Source organism: Typopeltis vanoorti, chromosome 17 (genome assembly GCF_054136105.1).
Source record: "Typopeltis vanoorti isolate ZY-2024b chromosome 17, IOZ_Tvanoo_1.0, whole genome shotgun sequence".
In the NCBI taxonomy this organism is placed as follows: Eukaryota; Metazoa; Arthropoda; class Arachnida; order Uropygi; family Thelyphonidae; genus Typopeltis; species Typopeltis vanoorti.
In genome coordinates, this window is record NC_143565.1 from 114,233,584 (window position 1) to 114,261,335 (window position 27,752).

At 35.9% G+C, this 27,752-nt stretch overlaps 1 protein-coding gene across 2 annotated transcripts in view; it reads right to left on the reverse strand.

Moving 5' to 3' along the window:
• The window catches only part of Msh6 (DNA mismatch repair protein Msh6), a 429,489-nt gene extending 403,444 nt beyond the window's left edge, over positions 1–26,045 (reverse strand). For both annotated transcript variants that reach the window (XM_090406801.1, XM_090406800.1), the window contains exon 1: positions 25,803–26,045. In XM_090406801.1, the coding sequence (XP_090262927.1) occupies positions 25,803–26,007 (205 nt within the window). In that variant the 5' untranslated portion in view covers positions 26,008–26,045. The remainder of the gene's footprint in view (positions 1–25,802) is intronic.
• Positions 26,046–27,752: the final 1,707 nt, after the last annotated feature.

A 27,752-nucleotide genomic window follows, 5' to 3' on the forward strand; every position in this document is an offset into this window, starting at 1 on the left:
TGTTTATTATCTTCTCTGTAAGTTGATAATATACAGCTATTTGATTTACAAATTTCCTACTTATGTTTGCTGCTTTAAGGATACTTGTGACATAAGACTGAATGATAAATGCACGTAAACACAAGAAATATATTTAATTAACCAAATCAGTCTGGAAATAGAAGACTATCTTCAGTGGTATTATAAGAACAGTTTTAAAAAATACAAGCTAGAATACTAACAATAGATCATTAAAAATAGAACACAGCGCGTGATGTTATATCACTAAGTATTAAATATAAAACGGAACATTTTGAAGTACAGACATGATTGAAAAAAAAAATTAAAAATTAACGAGTAATCTTGATTAGACTTTGCCAGATTTTTGATATAGATATACAGTCATTACGATTCAGGTTGGGACGATGGAGTAAGGCCTCCACGCTTTCCTTGAACAAACGTTCCAACCTATAACGGGATCTATGTAAGAGGCGAGTCCTGCACCAAAAGATGCTGTGGTCAGTTTCAATCCCGTGTTGAGCCAATCCAGACTTTTCAGGTTTGTTGTGAAGAATGGAGGAGTGATGTTCTTGGATTCTTTTTTCAAGAGAACATCCAGTCTGTCCAAAATAGGAAAGTTCACAGTTGCAAGGAATTTGATAAACTCCAGGAAGAGATAAAGTTGAGCGTTTGTCTTTAGGAGAAGGAAAATAAGAAGACAATTTGTTGATAGGTGAATACGTAGTTGTTAAATCATATTTCTTTAAAATTCTTGCGATAGGTTCTGAAATACCGGAGATATAAGGAATAGGCACTCGACGTATTGAAACCTTGTTGTTTTGTGGAGGATTATAAGAATTGAGAAGATGTTGAGTACTTTTTTTTTAGAAAAACCATCGAGTTTCATGTGTTGTTGGATAGTAGAAAGTTCTTTCTGTAGATAATCAAAAGTAGAACAATTAGTTTTGGCTCTTCTGATGAGGCATTTTATAATTCCTGTTTTTTGACAAGGATGATGGGCTGATTCTTTAAGAATATAATGACCTGTGAACATTGGTTTCCTGTATACTGTAGTTGTAAGAATATTTGAAGGTGACCGGATGAGGAGAAAGTCTGAAAAAGATAACTGGTTGTTTTCTTCTATTTCCATAGTAAACTTTATATGATGATGCAAGGAATTAATACTGTTTAAAAAAGAAGGTAAAGAGTTTTTGTTGTGAGGCCAAATAGTAAAGATGTCATCTATATATCTTACCCAAAAGGATGGTTGAGGGAAAATAGAAGAGAAGTGGACTTTTTCTAAATGTTCCAAATAAAAGTTGGCTAAAGCAGTAGAAAGAGGACTTCTGGCCATTACTTCTACTTGGTTGTAAAATTTATTTTGACATACGAAATATCCAGAATGTATCACGAAATCGAATAGTTTCATAATGTCTTGAGGAAAGATGTCAGCAAGTAATTTTAAAGTTTCCTTGAGAGGTACATTGGTATATAAAGATTCTATATCAAAGCTAATCATAAGATCTGTAGGTTGTAATGAGACATTTTTTAATTTTTCTAAGAAATCTGAGGAGTTTTTTAAAAAAAGAATTAGAGTTGCCAATGTAAGATTTCAATAATTTAGTTAGATATTTGGCTATACAGTAAGTAAGAGAATCAATACAATCTACTATTGGACGAAGAGGATAGTCAATCTTATGGATTTTTGGAAGGCCATAAAATCTAGGAGGTCTTGTAAAATGAGTTTTAAGTCTTTCAATCGTGTCTTTATCTAAACTGATGACTTCGTCTAAGAGAGAATTTAATTTCTTTAGTTGTCTGTTAGTTGGATTATAATCAATTTCTTGATATGTGGAGTGATCTTGAAGCAAAAGAGAAAGTTTTCTTCTGTAATTTGCTGAGTCCATAACTACTGTTGCTTTTCCTTTGTCAGCTTTGGTGATAATGAGGTGATTATTTTTTCTCAAGGACTGTAAAGATTTCATTTCAGAAGGAGATATGTTGTAAGGAGGAAGTTTGGCCTTAAGTAGAGAAGAAGTGACTTCTAGGCGAAGAGCATTAGCTTCATCACTAGTTAGATGATTGAGATTCCTTTCAATGTTAACTAGGAAATCTAGATATGGTATCTTATTTGGAACAATAGAAAATCCATGTCCTATTGACAATCCAATTATCTGGAGTTATGAAGGGCTTAGATTGTCTAGATGAAAGAGCTTCATATTTACGGCTAAGATGTTGACTTAGTTTATTATAAGTACGTTGAGTAAAACGTTTAGCCACATTTAGAACTATGTGAGAAAAATGTGGATCCAAATTTGTGGAAATATAGGTGCGCAGATCAGAAATGTGATGACTGTGAATAGCAAGGTCACGTTTAGCAGCTTTAAGTTGATTACAGATTAGAGATAAACTAGTGTTCTGGTAAATATTATGAGCTCCAGGAGATTTTATGGTTTCTTTAATCTTAGCGAAATTGGGAATAATCTTGTTGTTGGGAATAAACTGTTCTTGTAATACCACTGAAGATGGTCTACAATTTCCAGACCGAAATATTTCGTTAATTAAATATATTTCTTGTGTTTACGTGCATTTATTATTCAGTCTTATGTCACAAGTATCCTTAAAACAGCAAATTTTTATCCTTCACGGGGAAAATACTACCAAACTAACCAGTAAATTAGGAAAACTTTCAGTTATACAAGGTAGGTTACGAGCAAAGATCAATTTCTTAAAAAAGTGCCACGACAACAAGATTATTCCCAATTTCGCTAAGATTAAAGAAACAAATAAAATCTCCTGGAGCTCATAATATTTACCGGAACACTAGTTTATCTCTAATCCGTAATCAACTTAAAGCTGATAAATGTGACCTTGTTATTCACAGCCATTACATTTCTGATCTGCGCACATATATTTCCACAAATTTGGATCCACATCTTTCTCACATAGTTCTAAATGTGGCTAAACGTTCTACTCAACATGCTTATAATAAACTAAGTCAACATCTTAACCGTAAATACGAAGCTCTTTCGTCTAGACAATTCAAGCCCTTCATAACTCCAGATAATTGGATTGTCAATATATCCGGACATCCTTTGACTGAAAGTGAAACCCTCATCCTGAAAAAAGGACATGATTTTTCTATTGTTTCCAAATAAGATACCATATCTAGATTTCCTAGTTAACATTGAAAGGAATCTCAATCATCTAACTAGTGATGAAACTAATGCTCCTCGCCTAGAAGTCGCTTCTTCTCTACTTAAGGCCAAACTTCCTCCTTCCAACATATCTCCTACTGAAATGAAATCTTTACAGTTCTTGAGAAAAAATAATCACCTCATTATCACCAAAGCTGACAAAGGAAAAGCAATAGTAGTTATGGACTCAGCAAATTACAGAAGAAAACTTTCTCTTTTGCTTTGAGATTGCTCCACATATCAAGAAATTGATTATAATCCAACCAACAGACAACTAAAGAAATTAAATTCTCTCTTAGATGAAGTCATCAGTTTAGATAAAGACATGATTGAAAGATTTAAAACTCATTTTGCAAGACCTCCTAGATTTTATGGCCTTCCAAAAATCCATAAGATTGACTATCCTCTTCGTCCAATAGTAGATTATATTGATTCTCCTACTTACTGTATAGCCAAATATCTAGCTAAATTATTGAAATCATACATTGGCAACTCTAATTCTTTTTAAAAAAACTCCTCAGATTTCTTAGAAAAATTAAAAAATGTCTCATTACAACCTACAGATCTTATGGTTAGCTTTGATATAGAATCTTTATATGCCAATGTACCTCTCAAGGAAACTTTAAAATTACTTGCTGACATCTTTCCTCAAGACATTATAAAACTATTCGATTTCGTAAATACATTCTGGATATTTCGTATGTCAATAAATTTTACCGCCAAGTAGAAGGAACGGCCATGGGAAGTCCTCTTTTTCCTGCTTTAGCCAACTTTTATTTGGAACATTTAGAAAAAGTCCTCTTCTCATCTATTTTCCCTCAACCATCCTTTTGGGTAAGATATATAGATGACATCTTTACTATTTGGCCTCACAGCAAAAACTCTTTACTTTCTCTTTTAAACAGTATTAATTCCTTGCATCATCATATAAAGTTTACTATGGAAATAGAAGAAAACAACCAGTTATCTTTTTCAGACGTTCTCCTCATCCGGTCACCTTCAAATATTCTTACAACTACAGTATAGTTGTAAGAATATTTGAAGGTGTATACAGGAAACCAATGTTCACAGGTCGTTATATTCTTAAAGAATCAGCCCATCATCCTTGTCAAAAAACAGGAATTATAAAATGCCTCATCAGAAGAGCCAAAACTAATTGTTCTACTTTTGATTATCTACAGAAAGAACTTTCTACTATCCAACAATACATGAAGCTCAATGGCTTTTCTAAAAAAAAGTACTCAACATCTTCTCAATTCTTATAATCCTCCACAAAACAACAAGGTTTCAATACGTCGAGTGCCTATTCCTTATATCTCCGGTATTTCAGAACCTATCGCAAGAATTTTAAAGAAATATGATTTAACAACTACGTATTCACCTATCAACAAATTGTCTTCTCATTTTCCTTCTCCTAAAGACAAACACTCAACTTTATCTCTTCCTGGAGTTTATCAAATTCCTTGCAACTGTGATCTTTCCTATTTTGGACAGACTGGACGCTCACTTGAAAAAACAATCCAAGAACATCAATCCTCCATTCTTCACAACAAACCTGAAAAGTCTGGATTGGCTCAACATGGGATTGAAACTGACCACAGCATCTTTTGGTCCTGGACTCGCCTCTTACATAGATCCCGTTATAGGTTCGAACGTTTGTTCAAGGAAAGCGTGGAGGCCTTACTCCATCATCTCAACCTGAATCGTAATGACTGTATATCTATATCAAAAATCTGGCAAAGTGTAATGAAGATTACTCATTAATTTTTTTTTTTTTTTTCAATCATGTCTCTACTTCAAAATGTTCCATTTTATACTTAATACTTAGTGATATAACATCACACGGCATGTTCTATTTTTAACGATCTATTGTTAGTATTCTAGCTTGTATTTTTTAAAACTGTTCTTGTAATACCACTGAAGATGGTCTTTGAATATCTTTCTTGTGTTTACGTGCATTTATCATTCTTCCTACTTATGTTCTCTTAAAAACATCATGGTGAGTTATCTATTCCATGTCTTATCAGGTTCCCTACCCGTATGGTCTATCAAGTTACGTGAAACAGGGAGATCAGCATTTGTATGGTTAAAAGAATATACATCAAGCATGTGTATGATTGATTGATCTTTCTAACCTCTCCAATGCTTCTGTCTTAGTATCACCACTTCTGGCTGCCACTGATGAGAACTCAATAAAGGTCGAAACCGGTCTGGGTAGTGGCCCTTCCCTTAATGCATAGCATTATACATGTCCGCAAGGAGATGTGCTTTGCATTATGGAGATACTGAGACAAGGAGAGATGAGAGCTTGGTCCACCTTTGCTATGAGTTGCCTCAGTCCAGAAGATATTTTCAGGTGCAAACTTTGCTTACACTTGGATAAAGGATTAAACTAAATTTATTATCACCCATGATGTAATTTTTTCCAGACACAGGATCCACTGGAATAAAGCTAAAGCTCCACTACATAAACTGAGCCTGCCAATTTAACGATATTATTTATCATGTCTGATAAATAGTATCGTTAAATACCACAAATACACATACACAGTTGTCGATTATTTATTTTTAGAGCCTTAATATAATTACTTTGCTCTTATTCATGTAAAATTCTGGCAAAGCTCTCCAAACATGCACATCATTGTTGTGATGTTTAATAATTTTGCAGGATTATGCTATTCCACTTACTTGTAACACATATATAGTACTAGACCTGAAGAGAGTTAAGAAACTTAGCTGAAAATTTTAATCTGAAATAACAGTGAAAGATGATAATGCCTATTAGGGACACCTTGGGAATAGAGCAAAGCACTGGACCATCAGGATACCATGCCATAAAATAAATATTAAATGTGCACTCAACATATTTTTTGAATGCTATCTCAGTCATGTAAAGAAGAGAGAACACATGAGGATCGAAAGTTTTAGATCTGATAATTTCATCAGACATGTAATTGTGAGTGAGGTTTTGCATTTCCCTCCGGATGGTGAAAGTGATCATGAAGTGATCAACTAGGTTGTGCTAGCCATATGAAGATTTCTGTGAGGAAAGGATATATGTGGCAGTACAAGGCTAGTAATTACGACAAGCTTACGAGACAGCTTAGAGCTATAGCATGAAATGAGGAGTTGATGGTAAGGAAATAAATGCTGCTTGGGAACTGACAAGTTTCATCCTCAGTGTGAAATCAGAAGTTCAAGTGTAGAGAATGAAATGAGAGAAAACTTAATGGTGAGTAAGCAAAAAGGTATATGAGGGATTAAGCTAGATGTTAATAAGGCAACAAGACTTGATGATATATCAGCACATGTCTTAAGGGAATGTTCCAAGGAGTTTGCATCAGCCTTGGCCTACCTGTTTAACAAGAGTCTTGCAAATTGAAAATTGCTGGACTTCACAAAGGGGTGACAGGGCTACAGCAACAAATTATAGGCTGATCTGTATATCTGGAGTTTTAGTTAAGGTATTGGAGAGGATGGTGAGAGTTAGGATACAAAAGTGGGTTGATAACAGTGTATTCTTTGTGCTTGTCAGCATGGGTTTGGTAAACGGAGGTCGTATTTTACCAACTGGCTATGTACTATAACATTGTACATATGCATTGGACAAGAAGAATGCATATACAGGTGGTATACATAGATTTTACAAAGACTTTTGATAGATTGCCATATGCCATAAGATGGTCGCTAAACTGAAACAAATGGGATTGGATAACAAATGGGCACTATCTCGAAAGAGGAAAGTCACTAGTGGTGTGCCAGAATGGTCTGTTTTGAGACCATTGTTATTTAATAATATTGGGATAGGTTTAGCTGGTGATATACAACTGTTTGCAGATGATGAGAAACTAGGAAGAGTGATTAGGAATCTAACAGATGTGGCCTTACAGGAGGACTTGAATAGATTGTATGAGTAGACAAAATGTAAGATTCCGAAATTTGGTAAGAAGCAATCAAATGCAAGGTTTACACTTGGTGGGGAAATCTTGGAGGAAGTTGAAGGGAGATAACAGATCTTGGAGTGGGTGGACAAGGATCTGAAGTTCAGATATTATACTGCACAAGTTGTAAATACATCACATCGGATTGTGGCAATGATGTAGAGGACCTTACCTTGCAGAATTAAAGAGGTTGTGGTTTCATTGTATAAGGCTTTGATCAGGCCTCATATGGATTACTGTGCACAGATTTGGTCCTCTGGTTTTCATGGTGAGGATATATTGCAAAGGGTCTAGAGAAGACTAAGGTTGTAACTAGTCTCTGAGATAATATTATTATTATGTGACACCTCCAGGGAGTCCAAAGACTCATCGAGGGAGAGTGTGTCAGCAGCATCAAACGATTAAAATTCCCTGCCAAATACTAACCGCACTCAAACTTGCTTAACTTTTTGTGTGAGCCATTAGTAGCAGAGGACATTGACGGAATCCGGTTTGCAAAGCATTGTGAATATAAGGGAGAGAGGGGATATGATTGTGACACTTAAGCTAGTCAAAGAGTTGTTACTAGGTTAATGTGGAAGAAATTTTTCACAGAATGAGAAAAGGGGATAGAACAAGGGAACATACCTGAAAGCTGTATAAGAAAGGTGTCAGTAGGGGCATAAGGAGCAGGTTCTTTACATAAAGAGAGAGAGAGATTGATGAGTGGAATGCACTGCCTGCAATTGTAGCAAATACAGATATGCATTGAATGAGTTTATGGCACAGTTTGATGGGCTTTAAAGATCTAGAGACTAAACATGGGACTTTTTCAAGCCATTTCAGACCTGTAGTAAGTGGGGTAATGGTCTCACAATGGGCAATGAAATTTGTCTTCCGCCTGAAGACAATCGCCATCACCCATGCCCAGACCAGACTTCAAACCTCAGCTTGTTGATTGGAAAGCAGATACACTAACCACTCAGTCCAGCAAATGCTGACATATATTTATACATATGTATATGTCGGCAGCATCATGTACCCATTTCGGTTGGGTGTGCTGTCGAGTGGATTATGCAACTCGTACATCAAAATTCATGTCAATTTGACTGTATAAGTGCATTTTTATTGATGTATGAAAGTTTTAAGAGTGCACAGCACTCATCTTAGTTGGTCCAATGTAATTAATTGTAGTACTACTTTGAATACTTTAATTCATCGATTAATTGTAACCAGATACACTAACCAAATCTGCATAGAGTGGGGGACAATGTGTTTGTTTAAAGGCATATTATAAAACAATAATAAAGGAGAATGTTCTATTTGGTTGGTATATTTGAATTACTCAAAGGTGTGAATATGTGAATCATCATTAATAAGTCATGTGAGAATGGGAAATGTAAAGGAAAGAATAAGTGCGAGTAGAAATACTTTCATTAATGGCAAACAAATTATTAATAATTAACATTTGTGATAATTGTGTGTCCTATAAGTTGCTAGGTAGAGCAAATAGCATGCGATCCTATAATGCATAGACATAAATAAGTGAATTTATGGTGACATAATTAATAAAAAAAACTTGCAAGGAAAGGGTAGAAGATTTGTTTGCAAAGTATAAATAACTAATCAATAATAAACAGCCACTATATTCATTTAGTAGTTCAGTTAAAAACTATAGGAAGAGGTTAATCAAATGAACTAATAATGTTGGTCAGGTGATTCATTTAGGCATGACAGGAATACATATGGTTTTATGGAGCAGCAAATCTCGTAAAATTTGTTGTGCATGTTATGTGTATTTCTAGGGTTTATGTATATTTCGCTTCATTTCTAAGAATATTATTTTGTTTAGTAAGACTCAGTATACATTCTGTATAACAGGATATATGTAATATTACATAATATCCGATCATTATTAAAATTATCCAGACTTTTGGAAATCCTACATTCATCAGTTTTATTTATTTATTTTTATTTAATGTCAGCGATGCTTCCGTCTTATCAATAATATATATCTCATATGTTAGTATTTTGTTATAGATCAACAACTTCTTATAATAAACAGAAACATTCATTTTTATTCAGGGCAAATGGGGCAAAAAAGTTATACATTCATGGAAAATAATTATATACTAAAACTTGTCTATATTATATATAAAAACTTGCCTACCACATCAGTTCACACTTCATGCATGCAAAACAGATGAAATTCAGAAAATAACAGCAACTCATCACAAATGACAAAGTTCAGTTGGATCGGTTGACACAATGACCAATCAGCAGCCACTGATTACTAGGTGCCATCGTCTCGGCGCTCACCTTGCCATGCTTTCTGGGCTGTTTAAAACAACCAGAATGTTAACAATTTGACCAGCTGCGCCATCTGTACATCTCATCAAAGGGCTCAAAGATGTATGTACACCCTCTGTCCAAAAAGAAACAGAACTTTTCGAAAATAGAAGAAACTAGTGGAGCCACCTGTTGTATCTTTTTGTTGTCGAAAGAGGCAACCTTCATTAGTGTTGTGTCAATTGTTTCATTGGAAGGCGAGTTATAGTGCGAAGAGTGACAATGTGTTTTGACGAACGGTTGGAAAATGAGTTTCAAACAGACAGCTGCAATTGACTTTTGCGTTAAACTTGGTAAAAGTTTTACGGAAATGCATCAAATGCTTTAAAAAGCATATGATGCGGTGATGAATGCTTATCCAGTACTCAAGTTTATGAGTGGTTTTAAGCGATTTCAGAGTGGTCGTGAGATGCTTGAGGATGATGAAAAGCCGGGCCATCCAAAAACTGGACTGAGAGAAGTTAACATCCAAAAAGTGTGTGATTTCATCAAAGAAAACCCAAAATCGTCCGTGAGATTGATTGAAGATGAACTGGAGATTCCAAAATCAACTGTGCACAACATTTTTACCGAGAGTTTGGGCCTTAGTAAATTGAATTCGCAATTTGTTCCCCACAAGTTGACCGACGATAAAAAAACGTATCGAATTGAACACTGCAAGGACCTCATTAAAACCGCTCATAAGGACTCAAACTTCCTTAAAATGATCGTTACTTGTGACGAAACATGGTGTTTGAGTATGAGCCCAGAACAAAGCGCCAGAGTGCTGAGTGGAGGCCACCAGAAGAGGGGCAGCCAAAAAAAAGTCGCTTGGAGAAGTCAAAAGTAAAGACAATGCTGATTTGTTTCTACGATTCCAAGGGCATTATTATCCACAAAGAATTCGTTCTGCCTGGCCAAACGGTCAGTGGTGAGTTTTATCTTGAAGTGATTGATGGCGAGACTTCGTCACGTACAGCATGAATATCGTGATGCAGGCAGCTGGTCACTTTTACAATAATGCACCATCTCATCATTCGAACACTGTGACAGTTTTTGAGCAAAAACCAATTTGTGTGTTGGATCACTCGCCGTATTCACCAGATTTAGCACTCTGTGACTTCTCTTACCCCGACTTCATTTGCCGATGAAAGTAAAGCGATATGACACCAGTGAAAATGTTCAAGTGGCAGTAACCACAACCCTCAACAGTATCCCAAAAACCGATATAAAAAACTCATTTAATGAATTAATTGACCGTGTCAAACACTGTATCGAAAGCTGAGGGAGAGTATTGATTGAAATAAATGATTTGAATAATTATAATTTGCAGTCATGTCTTGAATTGTGTCCTTTTCGTGAAGCATTAGTATATTGTGTTTAATTTTAGGATTCACGTGCCAGGAAACTAGGGGAGTCTTTAAAGGGAATAAATGCAAAATTATAATACCAGTGATATTGATATTCCATGGGCACCTCATACCTAGCACAACCGGAATATTCATTCCTGATATATATGTATATTTTTTTTTTTTTTGGTTTAATTCTTTTTGATTCTAATCCAGTAAGAATATTTTTGTTATTTGTTTCAAGTCTTTTTTGCATCATGTTAACATAAACAATTCAAGACATGACTGTAAAACAATTTCTCAGTTTGTTTAGAACGTATTTTAGTTTTAAGAACTCTTACAGGATACCTAGATTGAAAATAAGATTAAGAAAATCAAGCCAGTCTAGTCTGCCCCTAAGATTACATGTATCAGAAAACTGCTTTACTATCGTGTGACATGACCATGCATGCATATTCCCCATCCTGTTGTTATAAGCATAAAATAGGAAAGGATATAGATAGCTATATCCTTTTCCGACCTAGTTGGCAGAGTGGTTAGTGTATCCGCTCTCCAGCCAAAAGGCTGCGGGTTCAAATCCCGACATGTGCATGGATGTTTGCGATTGTCTTTGAAAAATACTATTGGTGGTGGTGGGCATCACAGGTTTGTCAGTCAGTATACAATTGATACTCATGCACTATGGAGTTGTGCTAGATGGCATTAGTGTAGTTGGTGGCCTGATGAGTGGTAGAAAGAGAGTTGTAGATACTCTTCCTTGATGAGTCTTTGGACTCCCTGGAGGTGTGATGAATAATAATAATAATATTATGCATTCATCTAAATATCTTGCAAATTTCAATGCAATCACATTTATGCATGCTCTACAATGCTCCTGCAGCCACTGCTTACATGAATATTCCACAACACACACACACTGTTAATGAAATGCTTATAATACTCTTTCCACCATCTCAGAACCAAGTCCAGATTTCATCACATAATTAATATGGGTAACTGTATATTATGAGAAATGGCTACCTCTTTATTCATACTGGCCCCAGGTTTGCTTCATCACAGTCACGACCGCTGAGCCTGTTTAACATCCTTACAGTTCCTATACCAAAAGCCAATACCTCCTTTTGCTATTGTTATCCCTTTCGTGCCTATTTTTGTATCTTTAGCAAACAGCTAAATGTCACCTGTCAAAACCTTCCCAATGTCTGCATACTCTGATTATCATAACACTCATCATTATCACATTCCTGATGTGAATCCTTGGGGGGGGGGGGGTACAAGATATTATAATAGTACTAAATAAAAAGTTCACATCTTTACTAACCTATCCACAATTTTCTTCCAAATAAATCTGTCACCTCTCAGGACCCAATGTTGTTGCTAGGTTTTATTTTTCTCTTCTAAAGGACTATATAAATCCACCTCACCTTGTGCTCTTGCTCTAGATCAGGGGTGACCAACCTATGGCACATGATGGTGCCATAGGTTGGTCACTGGATGATGCACTGGATGATCAGAAGTGGCATGTTGGATCCCAATGATAATAATAAAAAGTAAGCCTATTTATGCAAAAAGTATTAATCAAACCTGATATGTAGAAAAGCTAAAACTTAGTCATTATTTTTAGTGATTTTATTGTTTTGTGCACATCTTTTGCACATTCACTTCTTTGATCCTGAGGCGCCAAGTGTTAGCAACAGCAGTGCATCGCAGGTTTGTCAGTCAGTTTACAATTAATAGTCATGCACTATGGAGTTCTTTGTTCATCCTTTGTTAGCATTTGCAGTTTTGTACTTTTTTGAAAATTCAGCCATGTTTTTACATTCAGTTACAAATCACAGTGGGAAAACGAGTTTTTATTTATAGTGAATCCGTCAGGAAAACTGTTGTGCATTGTTTATGAAAACACTTTCTCACATAATAAAAGACATGATCTTAATATACTATAAAACATATCAGACTGAAATAGGAGGAAAACTGAAGATAGTGCTTAGGTCTGAGTTACCAAGAGAATATGTGATTAAGAAAAAGGAAGAAATCAAAAGACAAAATATGTTAGTTAAAAGAAGTTATGAAAGTTGGTGATGACAGAAGCATCCTATGAAAGTGCTTTAGCTTTGGCCAAAAAAAAAGAAGAAAAAGAAGTCTTTCTCTGATGGAGAAGAAATTGTTAATATTTGCAAGATGTATTAGTGGTAAAAATATCAAAACGAAAACAGAACAAAATTCCTCTGTCAAAGTAAACAGGTAAGACATGTGCCAAAGAACTCTCTCATGATGTATCTGAGCAACAAAATGACCTTGTACTTTCTTTTCTTTATCTTTGGATATATATCTGCTGACATTTGTGATGTAGCCTAAGTAAACATTTTTATAAGAGGAAATGATGATAGTTTTTAAGAAATTATTTGAACTTCATGGAAAAACAAGAGGATCAGACATATCTGAGAAAGTGAAATCATACCTAGAATATCTACAAGTAGATTCTAGTAAACTCATCAGTGTTTGTACAGATGGAGTGCCATCAATGATAGGTAAAGCCAGTGGACTACAACTTTGCTTGAAAACTTTTTCTGTCATCCTTTATTATTATATCACTGCATTATACACCAAAAGTCACCGTGTGGAAAAAGGTTAAATTATTCATCACGTTATGCAACCAGTTGTGAAATGTGTGAATAAAATTAGAGCAAGTAGATTAAACAGAAGAGAATTAAGAGAATATTGTGAAATGTTAGATTTGGAATATGGCGATCTTGTTCTTCATTGTGAGGTTCACTGGCTTTCTAGAGGACAAATTCTGAGCAGATTTTGGATATTGAAAAATACTGTTCATAATTTTCTAGAAGAGAAAATGAGCTGCCTGAGGAAAGATCCCTTTTATGTGATAACAATTGGCTGTTTGATTTAGCATTTTCAGTTGATTTTACCAGCCATCTCAATGATCTAAATTTGAAACTGCAGGGCAAGAACACATTATTTCCTAGCTTAGTAAATGATATTAATGCATTCAAGATTAAGTTAAAACTGTTTACCTCTGAGATAGAAAATGAGGATTTGAGCCAGTTTCTGCACTTACAAGAGCAGAGTGAATTTGCAGAAGATAATGGCAATTTTACAAAATATATATATTAAAAAAAAAAACAGGTTATTGCAAGAGTCATTCGAAAGTTGTTTTCAGCGATTTTGCTAAAGAAGAGGACTACATACTTGCAATTATAAACCCATTTTCACTTAGTGAACAAAAAAGTATAAAGATGCCCATTAACATACAGATGGAACTTACTGACTTGAAAACAAATTCATTACTGAACATGAAATTTGATGAGCTTCCCTCAGTCCCAAATGATTTCGACATGATTATTTTCTGGTGATCATTACCCTGAGAGTATTTTCCAGAATTAAGAAAATTTGCACAAAATTATGTGTTGTTTTGGAATGACATACAAATGTGAACAAGCATTTTCAGCTGTGAAATTGATTAAAAACAAAATGAGGTTGCAAATGACAGATTCAAATTTGAAGAAATCTGCTGCTCTCAGTAACTAATTTAAATAATAATAATAATAACTTCAAAGATTAATTGGCAAAATCAAAACAGACTCAAAATTCTCATTAAGGTAAATAATGTTTATCTTGTTTTTATATTAAATCAATATATATCATGTCTATATTAACATTTTTACAGGGATTCATTAAAAAATATTAATACCAGAAACACATTTAATATTTTTATTGTAAAATTTTTGGTTAAGTTTCATAGCCATTGTCAATAGTTATAGGAAAGCTCAAAAAAAAAAGAATAATTTAAATGAAAGCACATGATCCTTTCTTTTAGGCTTACACAGTGATCAGAATACATTTTGGAAAATTATGGAGACAACTACCATGTTTGAGTAAAACTTTGGTTTAATATAAACCAAAATCAACACGTGATTTTTTTCGATCTTTATATCAAGATCATCTTCTGGAACATATACACTATATACAGAGAAACAAGCTGCACTATAAAGAACACACAACACTTTATAAACAAAATTAAAAATATAACACTCGGAAAAGATGATGTATTAGTCAGTTTCGACGTTTCTGCCCTTTTCACAAATGTCCCAATCAATGACACAATTCTTCTCCTACTGAGCAAATTTCCGCCCGACATTACGGCCCTCTTTGTCCATGTACTACGCTCTGGTTACTTATGGGCTCACCACTATCCCCCCTCCCCCCAATTGCTAACTTTTATGTGGAAGCTTTTGAGCAAAGCGCTCTTGATTCCTTCATTCTAAAACCTATAGTGCGGCTTAGATACGTTGATGATGTTTTCGTTATCTGGCCACATGGGCCACATTCCTTAGCCACCTGAACAAACAACATGAACGCATACAATTTACTATCGAAATTGAAAATCAGAACTTGCTCCCATTCCTGGATACACTGGTCACATGTCTTCCTTCAGGCAATCTATCCTTTACGGTCTACCGCAAGCCGACACATACTGGCCAATACATACATGCTAAATCATACCACCACCCATCACAAAAATATGGAGTCATCAACACCCTTAAAAACAGAGCTACAACAATTTGCTCTAATCAGCAAGCTCTTAAACAAGAATTAAAAATTATTAGCAACACATTTATAAATAATGGCTACAACAAAAATACTATTAATAAAGTCCTTCATAAAACTTCATCAAAAAAAATTTAGATTACAGTAAAACCATAGCCATCACATACATAAAGGGTTATCAGAAAAAATCAACAGAATCCTACACCATTATAATCTCAATGTCACCTTTAAACCACTTACAAAAGGAAAAATCATATTCAACTCCTGTCCTCCCATTGGCACATCCTGGAGTTTACTGCATCTACTGCACCTGTAACTTACCTTATATTGGTGAAACTGGACGTACAATCCCTATAAGGAAAAAAGAACACAAAAGACACATTAAATATAACAATTTTGGTGAAGCAGGCCTCTCAGACCATGCTCTCAACACCTTACGCCAAATTGATTGGAAAAGTACCCGCTCTCTACACCATACAAAAACCTGGTATGAAAGAAAATTTAAAGAATCCTGTGAAATTCTGATTAACCACCCTAATATCAACAATAAAGACGGCATGAAAATAGTACCCAGCATACTTTAGGACCTTAAACAACCTTATATATATATATATAAACATGTTGCTCTCCAGCCCAATGTAATTTTGTAACCAATAGATAATAATAATAATAGGACTCTAGCATTGTCGTGGAAGGGCTTAGACGTTGGTTATGCATTTTTTACTAAATAATTTAAGGAAATTAAAATGTAAACTAGGATATACATTAAAATAAATTTTAATATACTTCAATATTTCGGCAACATTACGTTGCCATTTTCAAGGAACTTAAGAACAAGACATGTGAACGCAGGCACAACAAACAGTAAGTGAGGAAGAAGCAGGAAGCTATTATTTCTCCTAAAGTCCTGATGGTGCTCCCTAGTGGGCAATGTTGGTATTCTTGGGCGATTGGGCTGAAGGTCTTCTGAGGTAGGTTTCCCAAATTTGAGGCAGTCTCATGCAGCCAAATATGTTGAGGTTTGGATTGTTTCTTAGGGCTGAAGCCGATTACATGAAAAGAATTTCATATTTGTATTTACTACGGTGTATTATCGTGGCTTTCTTCCACCATATTCTATGGCAGGTATCCAGCTCACCAGTGGCTGTATTGGTGAATCCGGATGTAGTCCTTGTGTTCTGAAATTCTGATATTTGCTGTCCTGCCTGTTTGGCCAAAGTAGGGCAGCTTACAGCTGCAAGACACCTGGTATACACCAGGTAGGTCTAGTGGGGGGAGAGGTTGGTCATTAGTAGAGCAGATAAGGGATGCCAATTTTTTATATGGCCTGTAACAAGTAGTTAAGTCATGTTTTTTTAGGATGTTTATAATTTTTTTCGAGGTGCCTCGGATATAGGGTATGGTGATGGATTTAGAATAATCCTTGTTGTGAAGGGGGGGGGGGTTGTGGTTTACTGGTTTCAATATTTTTTGGATTTTTTTTTTGGGGGGGGGGGGGGTAGCCATTGGCTGAGAAAATGTTTGAGAATGTGGTTTAGTTCTGTGGTTAGGGCATTGTCATTTGAACAGATAAGTTTAGCCCTATTGTGTAGTGTCTTAATGACTCCGTATTGTTGCGAGGAGGGGTGGTGGGATTGTTGGTGAATGTATCTGCCTGTATGGGTGGGTATTCTATAGACTGAGAAAACCAAGGTTCCATTAGGCTGGCAGGTGACTAGTGTGTCTAAGAAAGGAAGGTAGTTGTTTTTTTCCTCTTCCAGGGTGAACTTGATTCTGGGGTGTTGGTTGTTTAAGTGTGTTAGGAAGGAGAGGAGTGCATCGGAGCCATGTGGCCAAATAGCGAACACATCATCAACATAGCGAAGCCGAATGGTTGGTTTTTGTGGGGCAGAGTTTAAGGCTTTCTCTTCAAAAGTCTCCATATAAAAGTTGGCCAAGGGTGGGGAGAGTGGAGAAACCATGGCTGTCCCTTCTATTTGTTTGTAGAATTTTCTTAGCCAAACAAAATAGCCTGAGTTCATTGTGAACTGAAATAGGCCTGTGATATCAGGAGGAAATTTAGCTTGGATTAGCTCTAAGGATTCTTTGAGTGGGACATTTGTGAATAAGGAGGAGACATCAAAACTGACCATTATGTCAATGTGTTTGAATGTAAGGTTTTCTATGCTGGCTTTAAAGTGGGCTGAGTTTTTTTATGTGTGAAGGTGTGTTGCCACTGGCATCACACCTTCACACATTATATTTCTATACCAAACATACTTCACACATTATATTTTCATACCAAATATATAGCAGTTATTCAATTTACTTAAGAAATCCTGCAGACTTGTAATTGATTTATTTAGAAGTATAACAGCATCTACAATAAAGTAATGAGCTGAGATTAACATATCTAATTTTGATATGTTTTAATAACACTTTCCTAAATAATATGATCCATATAGATGATGAATAACAGCAGAGATAATGTGCACTCTTGTCTCACACCTGATTTAACATCGAACATACCTTCCTGTATCCTTCAATTCTTCCTTTCATCTACCTGCAATTCCAACTGCTAACCTAAAACTCAAATACAGACTAAATATTGCACAATATAACATAACTGAAACATTTTGAAAAGCTTTGCTATTCATAACAGCTTTTCATAGCATTTATTATATTAAATATATATATATATATAAAATAATTACCAAGAGTCACTTTGGTATAAATTTCAGTCATAATTGCACTTTGCTTGCAGGTAACACCTGCAAGCAAAGTGCAAGTATGACTGAAATGTTTTTGCTTTTTTTTTTATTTTATGATTTTTTTTGAGTGTGGTCATGGTATGTTGTAGTTCTGTACTTATCAAGACTTTAAAACTGAAAAACTGATGTATTTTCATATGCAGTGACAAAACTGTTCATACTACTTGTTACATAAATAGAAGTTATTTCTGAATTATGGCCAAAACTAATGATTACAGCTGACCCTTGAACAACACAAGGGGGGGGGGCGACATCCCCTATATTGTTTGAAAATCTGTGCATAACTTTTGACTCTCTAAAAACTTAACTACTAATAGTCTCCTGTTGATCAGAAGCCTTATCAGTAACACACAGTCAATTAACACATTTTTTATGTTATATCTATTATATAGTGTATTCTTACAATAAAGTAAGGTAGAGAAAAGAAAATGTTATTAAGAAAATCATAAGGAAATGAAAATACATTTACAGAAAGGTACTGTATTTATCGAATCTAAGTTTATGTTGTCTGTTTACAAAATGATTCGTCTGTCAGTACCTACATCAATATTGTCTTATATGATACAAAACACCTGTAGATGTTATACGTATTAGTAATACTAGACATCAAAAATGAAAAGATATTTGAAAAAGAAATGATTTATATTTATTTACAGGTATAACAATTTTCTCAGTTTACAGAAAACCCACCCATACAGGCAGATACATTCACCGACAATCCCTCCCCCTTCACAACAATATGGAGTAGTGAAAACACTATACAACAGGGCTAAACTAATCTGTTCAAACGACTTGGCTCTAAACACTGAACTAAATCATATCCTCGACACTTTCTCAGCCAATGGCTACATCTCCCCAAAAAAATCCAAAAAATATTAGAACCTACAAACCACAGATCCCCCCCCCCTCCACAACAAGGATTACTCTAAATCCATCACCATTCCCTACATCCGAGGCACCTCGGAAAAGATTACCAAGATCTTAAAAAAACATGACCTGACCTTCTGTTACAAACCTTACAGAAAATTGGCATTCCTTATCCGCTCCACTAAAGACCAACCACTTCCCCTAGACCTACCTGGTGTTTACCAGGTCCCTTGCAGTTGTAAACTGTCTTACTTTGGCCAAACAGGCAGGACAGCGAATATCAGAATTTCGGAACACAAGGACTACATCCGTTTTCACAAATACAGTCATTCTGGGCTTGCGGACCATGCTCTGGATACACGCCAGAATATGGTGGAAGAAAGCTACAGTGATACACCGTAGCAAATACAAATTTGAAAGACTCTTTATGGAATCATCCTCAGCCCTAAGAAATTCTCCAAACCTCAACAAATTTGGTTGTATGCGACTGCTCCAAATTTGGGAGGCCTACATCAGCAGACTTTCAGCCCAACAGCCAAGAACACCTACTTAGCCCGCTAGAGGGCACCATCAGGACTGTTAGGAGAACAATAGCTTCATCTCTTCATTCCCAGTTTCTGTGTTGTAGTGCCTACGTGCACGTAACTTTTTTTGTAAGTTCCTTTAGAAGATGGCAACGTGACATTGCCGAAATATCGGAAAATATTTATTAAAGTTTAATTTAATTTATATCCTTAACTACGTTGTTCAATTCCTTAAGTGTTTTAATAATAGAGAAGTAATTGAGTAATTATATTGTATAGTTATTTAGTATTGAAAAGGGAAAGTTTGTTTCTTTATGCTGAAAGTCTAACGGATAGGTAGAGAGAGTAACCTCCCTATTGTCTAATTAATGTCCTTTGATATTAATGTAAATAAACGTATTTTATTTATATGTCAATAGAGTGCCATCTGATCATTTAATGTACAATGAACTGTTCCTAAATAAACTTAGACTTGTGAGCCGGAACAACTAAAGTATTAAAAGCGTAGTTTAAATACTTGAGAACCACGACTGTTTATGTAAACTTTAGTGAAAGAATTTATGCTAGTAAGAGAGAGATCTACCGGATGTATTACTGAGTCTTATGCCGATATAGAAATACTAGTGGTGCAGTCATAACAAATAAATTTTCCAGTGTTCATAGGCATACGACTAGTAAATACGAAAGGTGGATAAACATAGTACACAATAGAATAAGTAGAAGAGGTTATGAAAGCAAAAGCACACAGCTAATTAGAATAAAGATATTACAATAAGCATTAGACCTTCATCGTTACACAGTTGTATGCTTCTATAGACCAGGGGATGGAAAAGATGATGGGAATAGTATGCATCAGCAAATAAGCTCAATAAGTGGAGAACAGGTAATTATTAGGTGGGATTTCAACTATGGTAACATAGATTTGGAAAGAGGAGAGGACACATGGGAGGAAGAAATGGAATTAATGGCATTTACTCAGGAATATTTAACTCAGATGGTATGTGATGGACTATACTAAGGGTTTGAAAGCACTAGATCTGGTAATTGCATCTGAGAATTTGTCAATAAATAATATGACTATATTGCTGCCAAACAGTGAGAGTGATCATATGGTCTTGACCTAGGATGTGGCTAAATGTGTGGAATTTTCAGTTAAGAGGGGGATATATGTGTAGAATTACAGGGCCGTAAAGTATAACAAGCTTAGGAGATTGCTTGGATCAGTGCCATGGCATATGAAACTGCAAAGGCTGGATGTTGATAGTGTATGGGAAGTGGTAAAGGAGAGAAGCAATGGCAGACTGCATACTTAAAGTCAGGAGAGTAAATCAAGTGCAAGTTAAATTGATGAATACACCATTAAACTGGAGCTACAAAAAAAAAAAAAAATGTGAAAGGAATTCAAAGAGAAGAGAAAGGTGACTAGTAGGTACATATAAGAAGTCCAAATCACAGGCCAGAAGAGTAAGCAGTACGGAAAGTAAGGCAAAAGCAGAGAATGAAAGGAAATTAGCAGTGCAGGCCAAAGATAATCCTAGTTCTTTTCATATGTTGCAAGCAACATATGAAAAGGGAGGTAAAAATCAGTTGAAATAGTAGAATTACTAAGTGAACACTTCACAGGAGTATATCATCCAGGTAGAGCTAATACATTAATGAGAGAGGCAGTCTTATGTGGAACTGAGATAAATGGCATGGAGATGCATAACATATTACAGAACCTTGATGTGAATACAGCTATGGGATTAGATGTTATATCAGCTTGAGTTTTACATGAAGTACTAAGGAACTGTCAGTGCCTTTGACCACATTATTTAATCTAAGCAGTGGTGTAGCTAGAGCTTTTGCCACCCAGGGCAGTCCCTGAGTTTGTTGCCCCTCTCAACACACACCAAAAATACTACAAAAAATCAAAATGACATATAGGGAAATAAATTAAAACACTATGTTTATTTTTGAAATAAAACTTTAATTTCAACATTCTAAAATGTTATATTTCTTGCTTTTCTGTTAGCAAAATCATTGATGACATTGGCGAAGTCTATTTCATAGTAATATAGGTAATTCTTAATCAATTTTATTTAGAAAAGCTCCTCTCACAACTAGCAACACTTACCTCACTCGTGAGGAAAATTCGCAGCAGTAATACAATATTTGGTACTGATTTACTCTCTTGAGTTCTCGAGACTGTATTTTAGAATTAACTGTAAAAGTTCAAAAAGGTTCAAAGTGCCGCCTGGGGTGAACCGCTCCCTCTGCTCCCGTCTAGCTACGCCACTGAATCTAAGTCAGCTCTTAGCTAGTCCCAAGGGAGTGAAAAGAGGGAAAAATAGTTGCATAAAGTTGAAAAAGTTACATTGCATAAAGGAGGCTCCAAGACTGATGTAGCAAATTACCAGCCAATCAGCATATCAGAAGTTGTTAAGGTACAGGAGAAGTTGGTCAAGAGCCAAATATAGGAATGGGCACTGTATGGGGGGGGGGGGGCAACTTGGTTTTGTGAAGGGTAGGTCATGCTTCAGTAACTTGGTCATGTTTTATAATACAGTGACTGCTGAACTTTGCAAAAAAACCTTTGACACGATACATGAGGATGGATTGGTTTGGTGAGGTGGATAAAAGGGAGTTGATAGAGAATCAGAGCAGTCTATTCAGGAGTGTAGTATGCCCATGCTTTAGAGATCTTCACTTGGCGACTTGCCAAGAATAGTCGATTCATGCTGAGTGAAGGACGTAGAATTGGTTGCCAACATGCAAAATCACGCGCTTTATAGGTGAAATTTTCCAACTGTTATACAAGCAACATAGTTATCTACAATGATCATAAAAGAGAAGTTAATTTTCCAACATGTAATAATAAACAACTCATCCCACAATACGGATTGATTACCCTATTATCAAAATGGATTCTCCTTCTGTTGACATACGCTGAAGTGTCGAAGGGTCTCGAATCTGTGGGAGAGGCCAGAAGGAGGCCTGTGATTAGTGGCATGCCAAAGGGCTCAATTCTTGGGCCACTACTGTTTAATTTGTACATTAATGAGATAGGAAAGGATCTGAGAGGAGTTGTTTACCAATGATTCAAGACTGGGTAGAGCAATAATTAATAGAGATGATGTTAAAATTTTGCACGATGATTTGGATAGACTGGTAGTCTGAGAAAAGGAAAATGGATGTCAGTTTAATGTGGAAAAGGGTATGCATTTTGGGGTAAAAAATATTACCAGCTGTATACCACATTGATGGAACTGTACTCCAGGAAATTGACAAAGCCACAGATTTGGGAGTGTTAGTGGATAGGGAATTAAAGTTTAGAGGGCATATACTAAAAGTGGCTAAAGCACCTTATTAGATTACTTAGTTAGTGAAGAATACTTTGACAAGTAGGTTATTATTACTTTTTATCAAGCCTTGATAAGACCCCATCTTGACTACTGTGCATAGATCTGGTCACCTGGGTTTCTTGGTGAATGGAAAGAGGTGGCGAGGATCCAGAGGTGAGCGCCCAAAATAGTAGCAGGTCTATGGAATGAACCTTACAAGAACAGGTTGAAGATTTGTGGGGGTTACAGAAATTGGATGATAGGTGGAAAAGGAAGTGATATTGAGACATAAATTACTGAAGGATTTTTTATAAGATTAATACAGAGGAAATTTTTCAGAACAGGTCTGGTAGTGGGAGAATTAGGAGCCATTCTTGAAAACTGAGGAAGAGTGTAGTTAGCAAGGGTGTTAAGAACTAGATTTTTTGCTTTTAGAGTGATGAATGAGTGGAATAGGTTGCCAGAGTCTGTTGTGGGTGTCATGACTATGAATGAGTTCAAAGCAGAGTATGATAGATACTGCACAAATGTTGGATAGTGTTTGACATGTTTAGGGCCTCCCTCGATGAGGCTAAAGACATCATGAAGTAGCCTGTAATAATAATAATACCTTGCCTTTAAAAAGTACATCAATCTCATACTATCAGTAATATAATGAAAAATGAAATGTATTTGTTTTCTGGATTGGGAATTGACTGAACAGGTGGGTAATTGGAATGCCAATCATCAGTAAAGCGTACACCACATAAATTTTGTAGTGAATGATCAATGTGTGTGTGTGTGTGTGGAGGGGGGGGTAGGCAGGCAGGTGTATGGTAGGTGGGTTGGTTGGGTTTGGATTTTATTAGTGAAAGGACGACAAAGCCAAAAGGTTATAGTAGACCCACAGAAACAGGACAGGGTGCAAAACTATGACCCAACTAAGAGGTGATCGTACATTCAGTCTAAGTGTATTTTGGGCCCTCCTTACCAAGCAACCCAAATGAGAAAATTACGGATAACACAGCAAATTATATTTAACAATAAATTATTATTACTTGACACCTCCACGGAGTCCAAAAACTCATTGATGGAGGGCATCTAATCTACACCTCTCTATTTACACCACCCACAATGAACCACAACTACACCAACGCCATCTACCGCCCACCACTACCACTAGTATTTTCACAGACAATCACAAACATCAATGCCCACAGCGGGATTTGAACCCGCAGCCTTTTAGTTGCTGAGCAGATACACTAACTACTCTGCCAACCAGGCCGGCTTAAACAAGATTAAACGAGAATTATATTCTTGCTTAATCCTGTATTCAAGTGTAAGCAAATAATGTGAGTAAGTATCTTAATAACTGGGCTACTTGTATATAGAGGCTGATGAACTTCTTTTCAGATGTTCATAAAATCCAGACTGATTTCAATCTTTATTGAAGTGTCATCAGTGAGAGTTAGACCCAAGAAGATATCAAGGTTAATTAATGTGAAATCATATATTTCCTATATGAGGTCTGTTCAAAAAAATTTAGAGACATAATTTATTTAAAATATATATAAAAGCTTATGAGTTATAGAAACATATCCTCCTTCAAAATATTCTCCTGCTGCTTCAATACATTCCCAGTATTTTTCCCACTATTAGAAGCATTTCTGGAAATGTACTAAAAGGAATAGCTTTCAGTTGTGCTGTCGCATTGCGTGATTTCATTTAAATCTTGAAACCCTCTAAATATATATTTTAGCTTAAAGAATAAAAAGAAGTCACTGGAAGCCAAATCTGGTAAATAAGGTGGATATGACTGTGATGCGGATTTCAGCCAGAGACATTTACAAGTTAAAAGAGATCTTTCTACTGATACCAAGAGAAAAGGTCATCTTCAATCAAAGTTTAATCATCTTTAAACCTTTCCGTCCCCTTGAATACCTCAGCAGTTTAGGGGCTTACCCTGGAAAGCTGTTTTAAGATTATTTTAAGCATCTGATAAATTTCTATGGCTTTTTTTGCAATTTCAATGGAAAACTTGACGCGTACGTGTTGTTCATTAATTCTTGACATCAGACTCAAAAAGGAAAATGCTCATGTTTGTTCATCAAAGAATGCACATGAATGAAATGATGCAATGACTCTGGGCTTGTTTCATCATATTATGACATCTATATACAGAGATGTGCTTACAAAACAAAATGCTAAAATACCCAGTTTCTTTATAATAATATGTCCTAGACCTTGCATACAAATACAGAAGCATATCACCTTATAATGTAGATCAGAGACAGATGTAGAAAGTTGTATTGTAAATGTTTATAACACACCAGTATATTTTTTTATATATCACTCCCACACAAAGAGGCCACAAGACTCAAGTAAATGTCAATAGTAAAGAGCAAAATAATTTGCTATTCTTTTTGAAGAAGTGGAGACTACGGTGTTTGGGGAATACTTCATTAGAAAAAATCGTTTCATAGAATCAAAGAAGAAGGAATGAAAGATTAGGAAGAACAGCAAATATGGTGAATTAGCACTGTAAAAGGTTATTGGGCAGCTCTATCGTGTGTTGTTTAGAAGAAACTGAGGGCACAATAATGCTAGTTCTGTTTAACAGCACCCATGGAAATATCTGTATATGAGACATAATGAACTTAAAAGCAATGTGTCCCAGTGGTAATATTATTATTACACAGGTTAAAACTCATCAAGAGAGAGTCTCTTCCACCTCACAACTCCACTAGTAGCCTAAGAGAACCCCGTGATAAACTATTATTCACCCTCAATCTTATTAGATTGAGGTTCCTCCATACATCAACTTTTGCTACCCATCAGATCGCCACGCTTCAAACAAGCTTATTTTGCATAACCACCCACTTAAATTTGTGTAACTAATCTCATGTGTCATTCTGTAAAATATAATGATAAACAAAGCAAGGGCTAAGTTTTATCTTCCTGAAATAAAAAAATTCGTTATTATTATTACTATCAACAACAACAACAAAAAAAAAACTTGCCTTGATATTTTGCTTCAGGAGCATTGCGTTTAGGAGTGCTGTCAACTTCACTCGCATTACTTAATTTTCTCTTTAAATTAGATGCTGTTTTAGTCTTCTGTTTGGTTTTTTTATTTTCCTCACGCAGCGGAGTTCGACCATTCCCAGATTCTGGTGTTTTCGAAAAATATGCGAAAAGAGTATTCTTTTTTCCATTTTTCGACATATTTACCAAAAAATAAGAAACAAACTCTAAAATCTATCCAAAACACTTCCCAATGAGGTAAATTTGGCGCGAGAGGACATGTAGCGCCCTCTTTTAAAAATAGTCAGAACACATATAATAACTCAATAATACACTATCTACCAATAATTGTAAGGCCACTTTAGCAATTTACAATTGATACCAGTAAGCGAACCGTAATGTCGGGTATGTCCATCTTTAGCTTTGATCACCTACTGCACCCTTTCAGGGAGGCTTTCTATCAATGTGCGACAGCCATCAGGTGGAATACGTCTCCATTCGTCCATGAAAGCAGTACCGAGTTCAGCGACAAAACCAGGGACTTGCTGCGCTACGCCTCATCGCTCAATTTGTCCCATAGGTGTTTGATGGAGGTTGAGGTCAAGACTTTGTATCCCTGCGCAGGCCAGTGCAGTCGTTTTACACCCATTTCTACATTCCATTCCATAACAGCTGCTGCTTTGTGGCATGGGGCATTGTAGTCTTCATAGTAACACGGATCAGTTCGCTTAAAACTCCATAGTATAGGCAGCACCTGATTATCCAGAATATCAATATACTGAGCTGCTTTCATGGACCCAATGAAAATGATCAGTGGTCCCATTCCAAACCGGCCTGAATGCACCAGACACCATTACTCCTCCACACCAAACTTTACCGTGAGTACAACACACTGTGGTAACAATCGTTCACCAGGCTGCCTCCACACCCACACTCAGCAATCAGACTGGAAACAGGTGAACCTTTATTCATCGCTCCAAAGTACTGTTTTCCACTGGTCAATTATCCAGTTCACATGCTCATTGCACCAGGCCAGACGAGCCGCCTTGTTTGTTGTGATGTTCAGCTTATGTGCCGCTCCTCCGTGGAAACCCACTAAATGGAGTTGTTTCGTAGAGTATCAGTTCTTACCATGGTGTTATTGATGCTCTGGAACTCACTGCGGATGGTCTGTGTCGATTGTAGCTAGTTTTTGCGTGCCACCCATTTTAACCCTTTCCTATCAGTAATTTTCGGCGGTCGCCTTGGGATTTTCCTGCACTGGTGATGCCAGAACGTCTCTATTTGTTGATCACATCGCCAACGGTTGATTTTCAATGCTCAATTGAGCGACATTTGTACTTGTGGACAATGCCACAAATGTGACAGCCCACGGTGACACCTCTCTAAGTCACTAAGCTCACGTCGTATTGTCATACCAACTGAATTCAACTGCTACGATGCAATACTGCTTCCTGCTATCTGTACACCAGTTTATATGTTATTAACAAACCTGGAATGTTCCATAACTTCAAATAACAGGGGTGTCTGGACAATTATTGGAAAATAGTGTATATTAATGTTGACTGTTCCTATGAACATTGAATACGAGGAGGGTTGAAAAGAAGTTCTGATAAGCACCTAGAACAAAAATGATATTAAAGCAACTGATATAACCACAAGAAAGAAGATACCTTAAAACCTTTTAAGTTCTCATGTTTTATCAAAATTGTAGTAATTTGTTCATTTTCTTCTAGAATATGTAAGAAGACATGCCACGCACCTGAATCCCTTCATGGTGATTATCACAACCTTTCAGTACACCCTCGTATATTGAAATAAATAAATAATATTTATTTCTTTATTTATATATCTTCGAAGAATAAATAGGTTGGGAATGAAATGGATGTGCAAAGTTATTAAACAAGAGATCCACAAGAAGAAGACGATGAAGAAAGAATATTGCG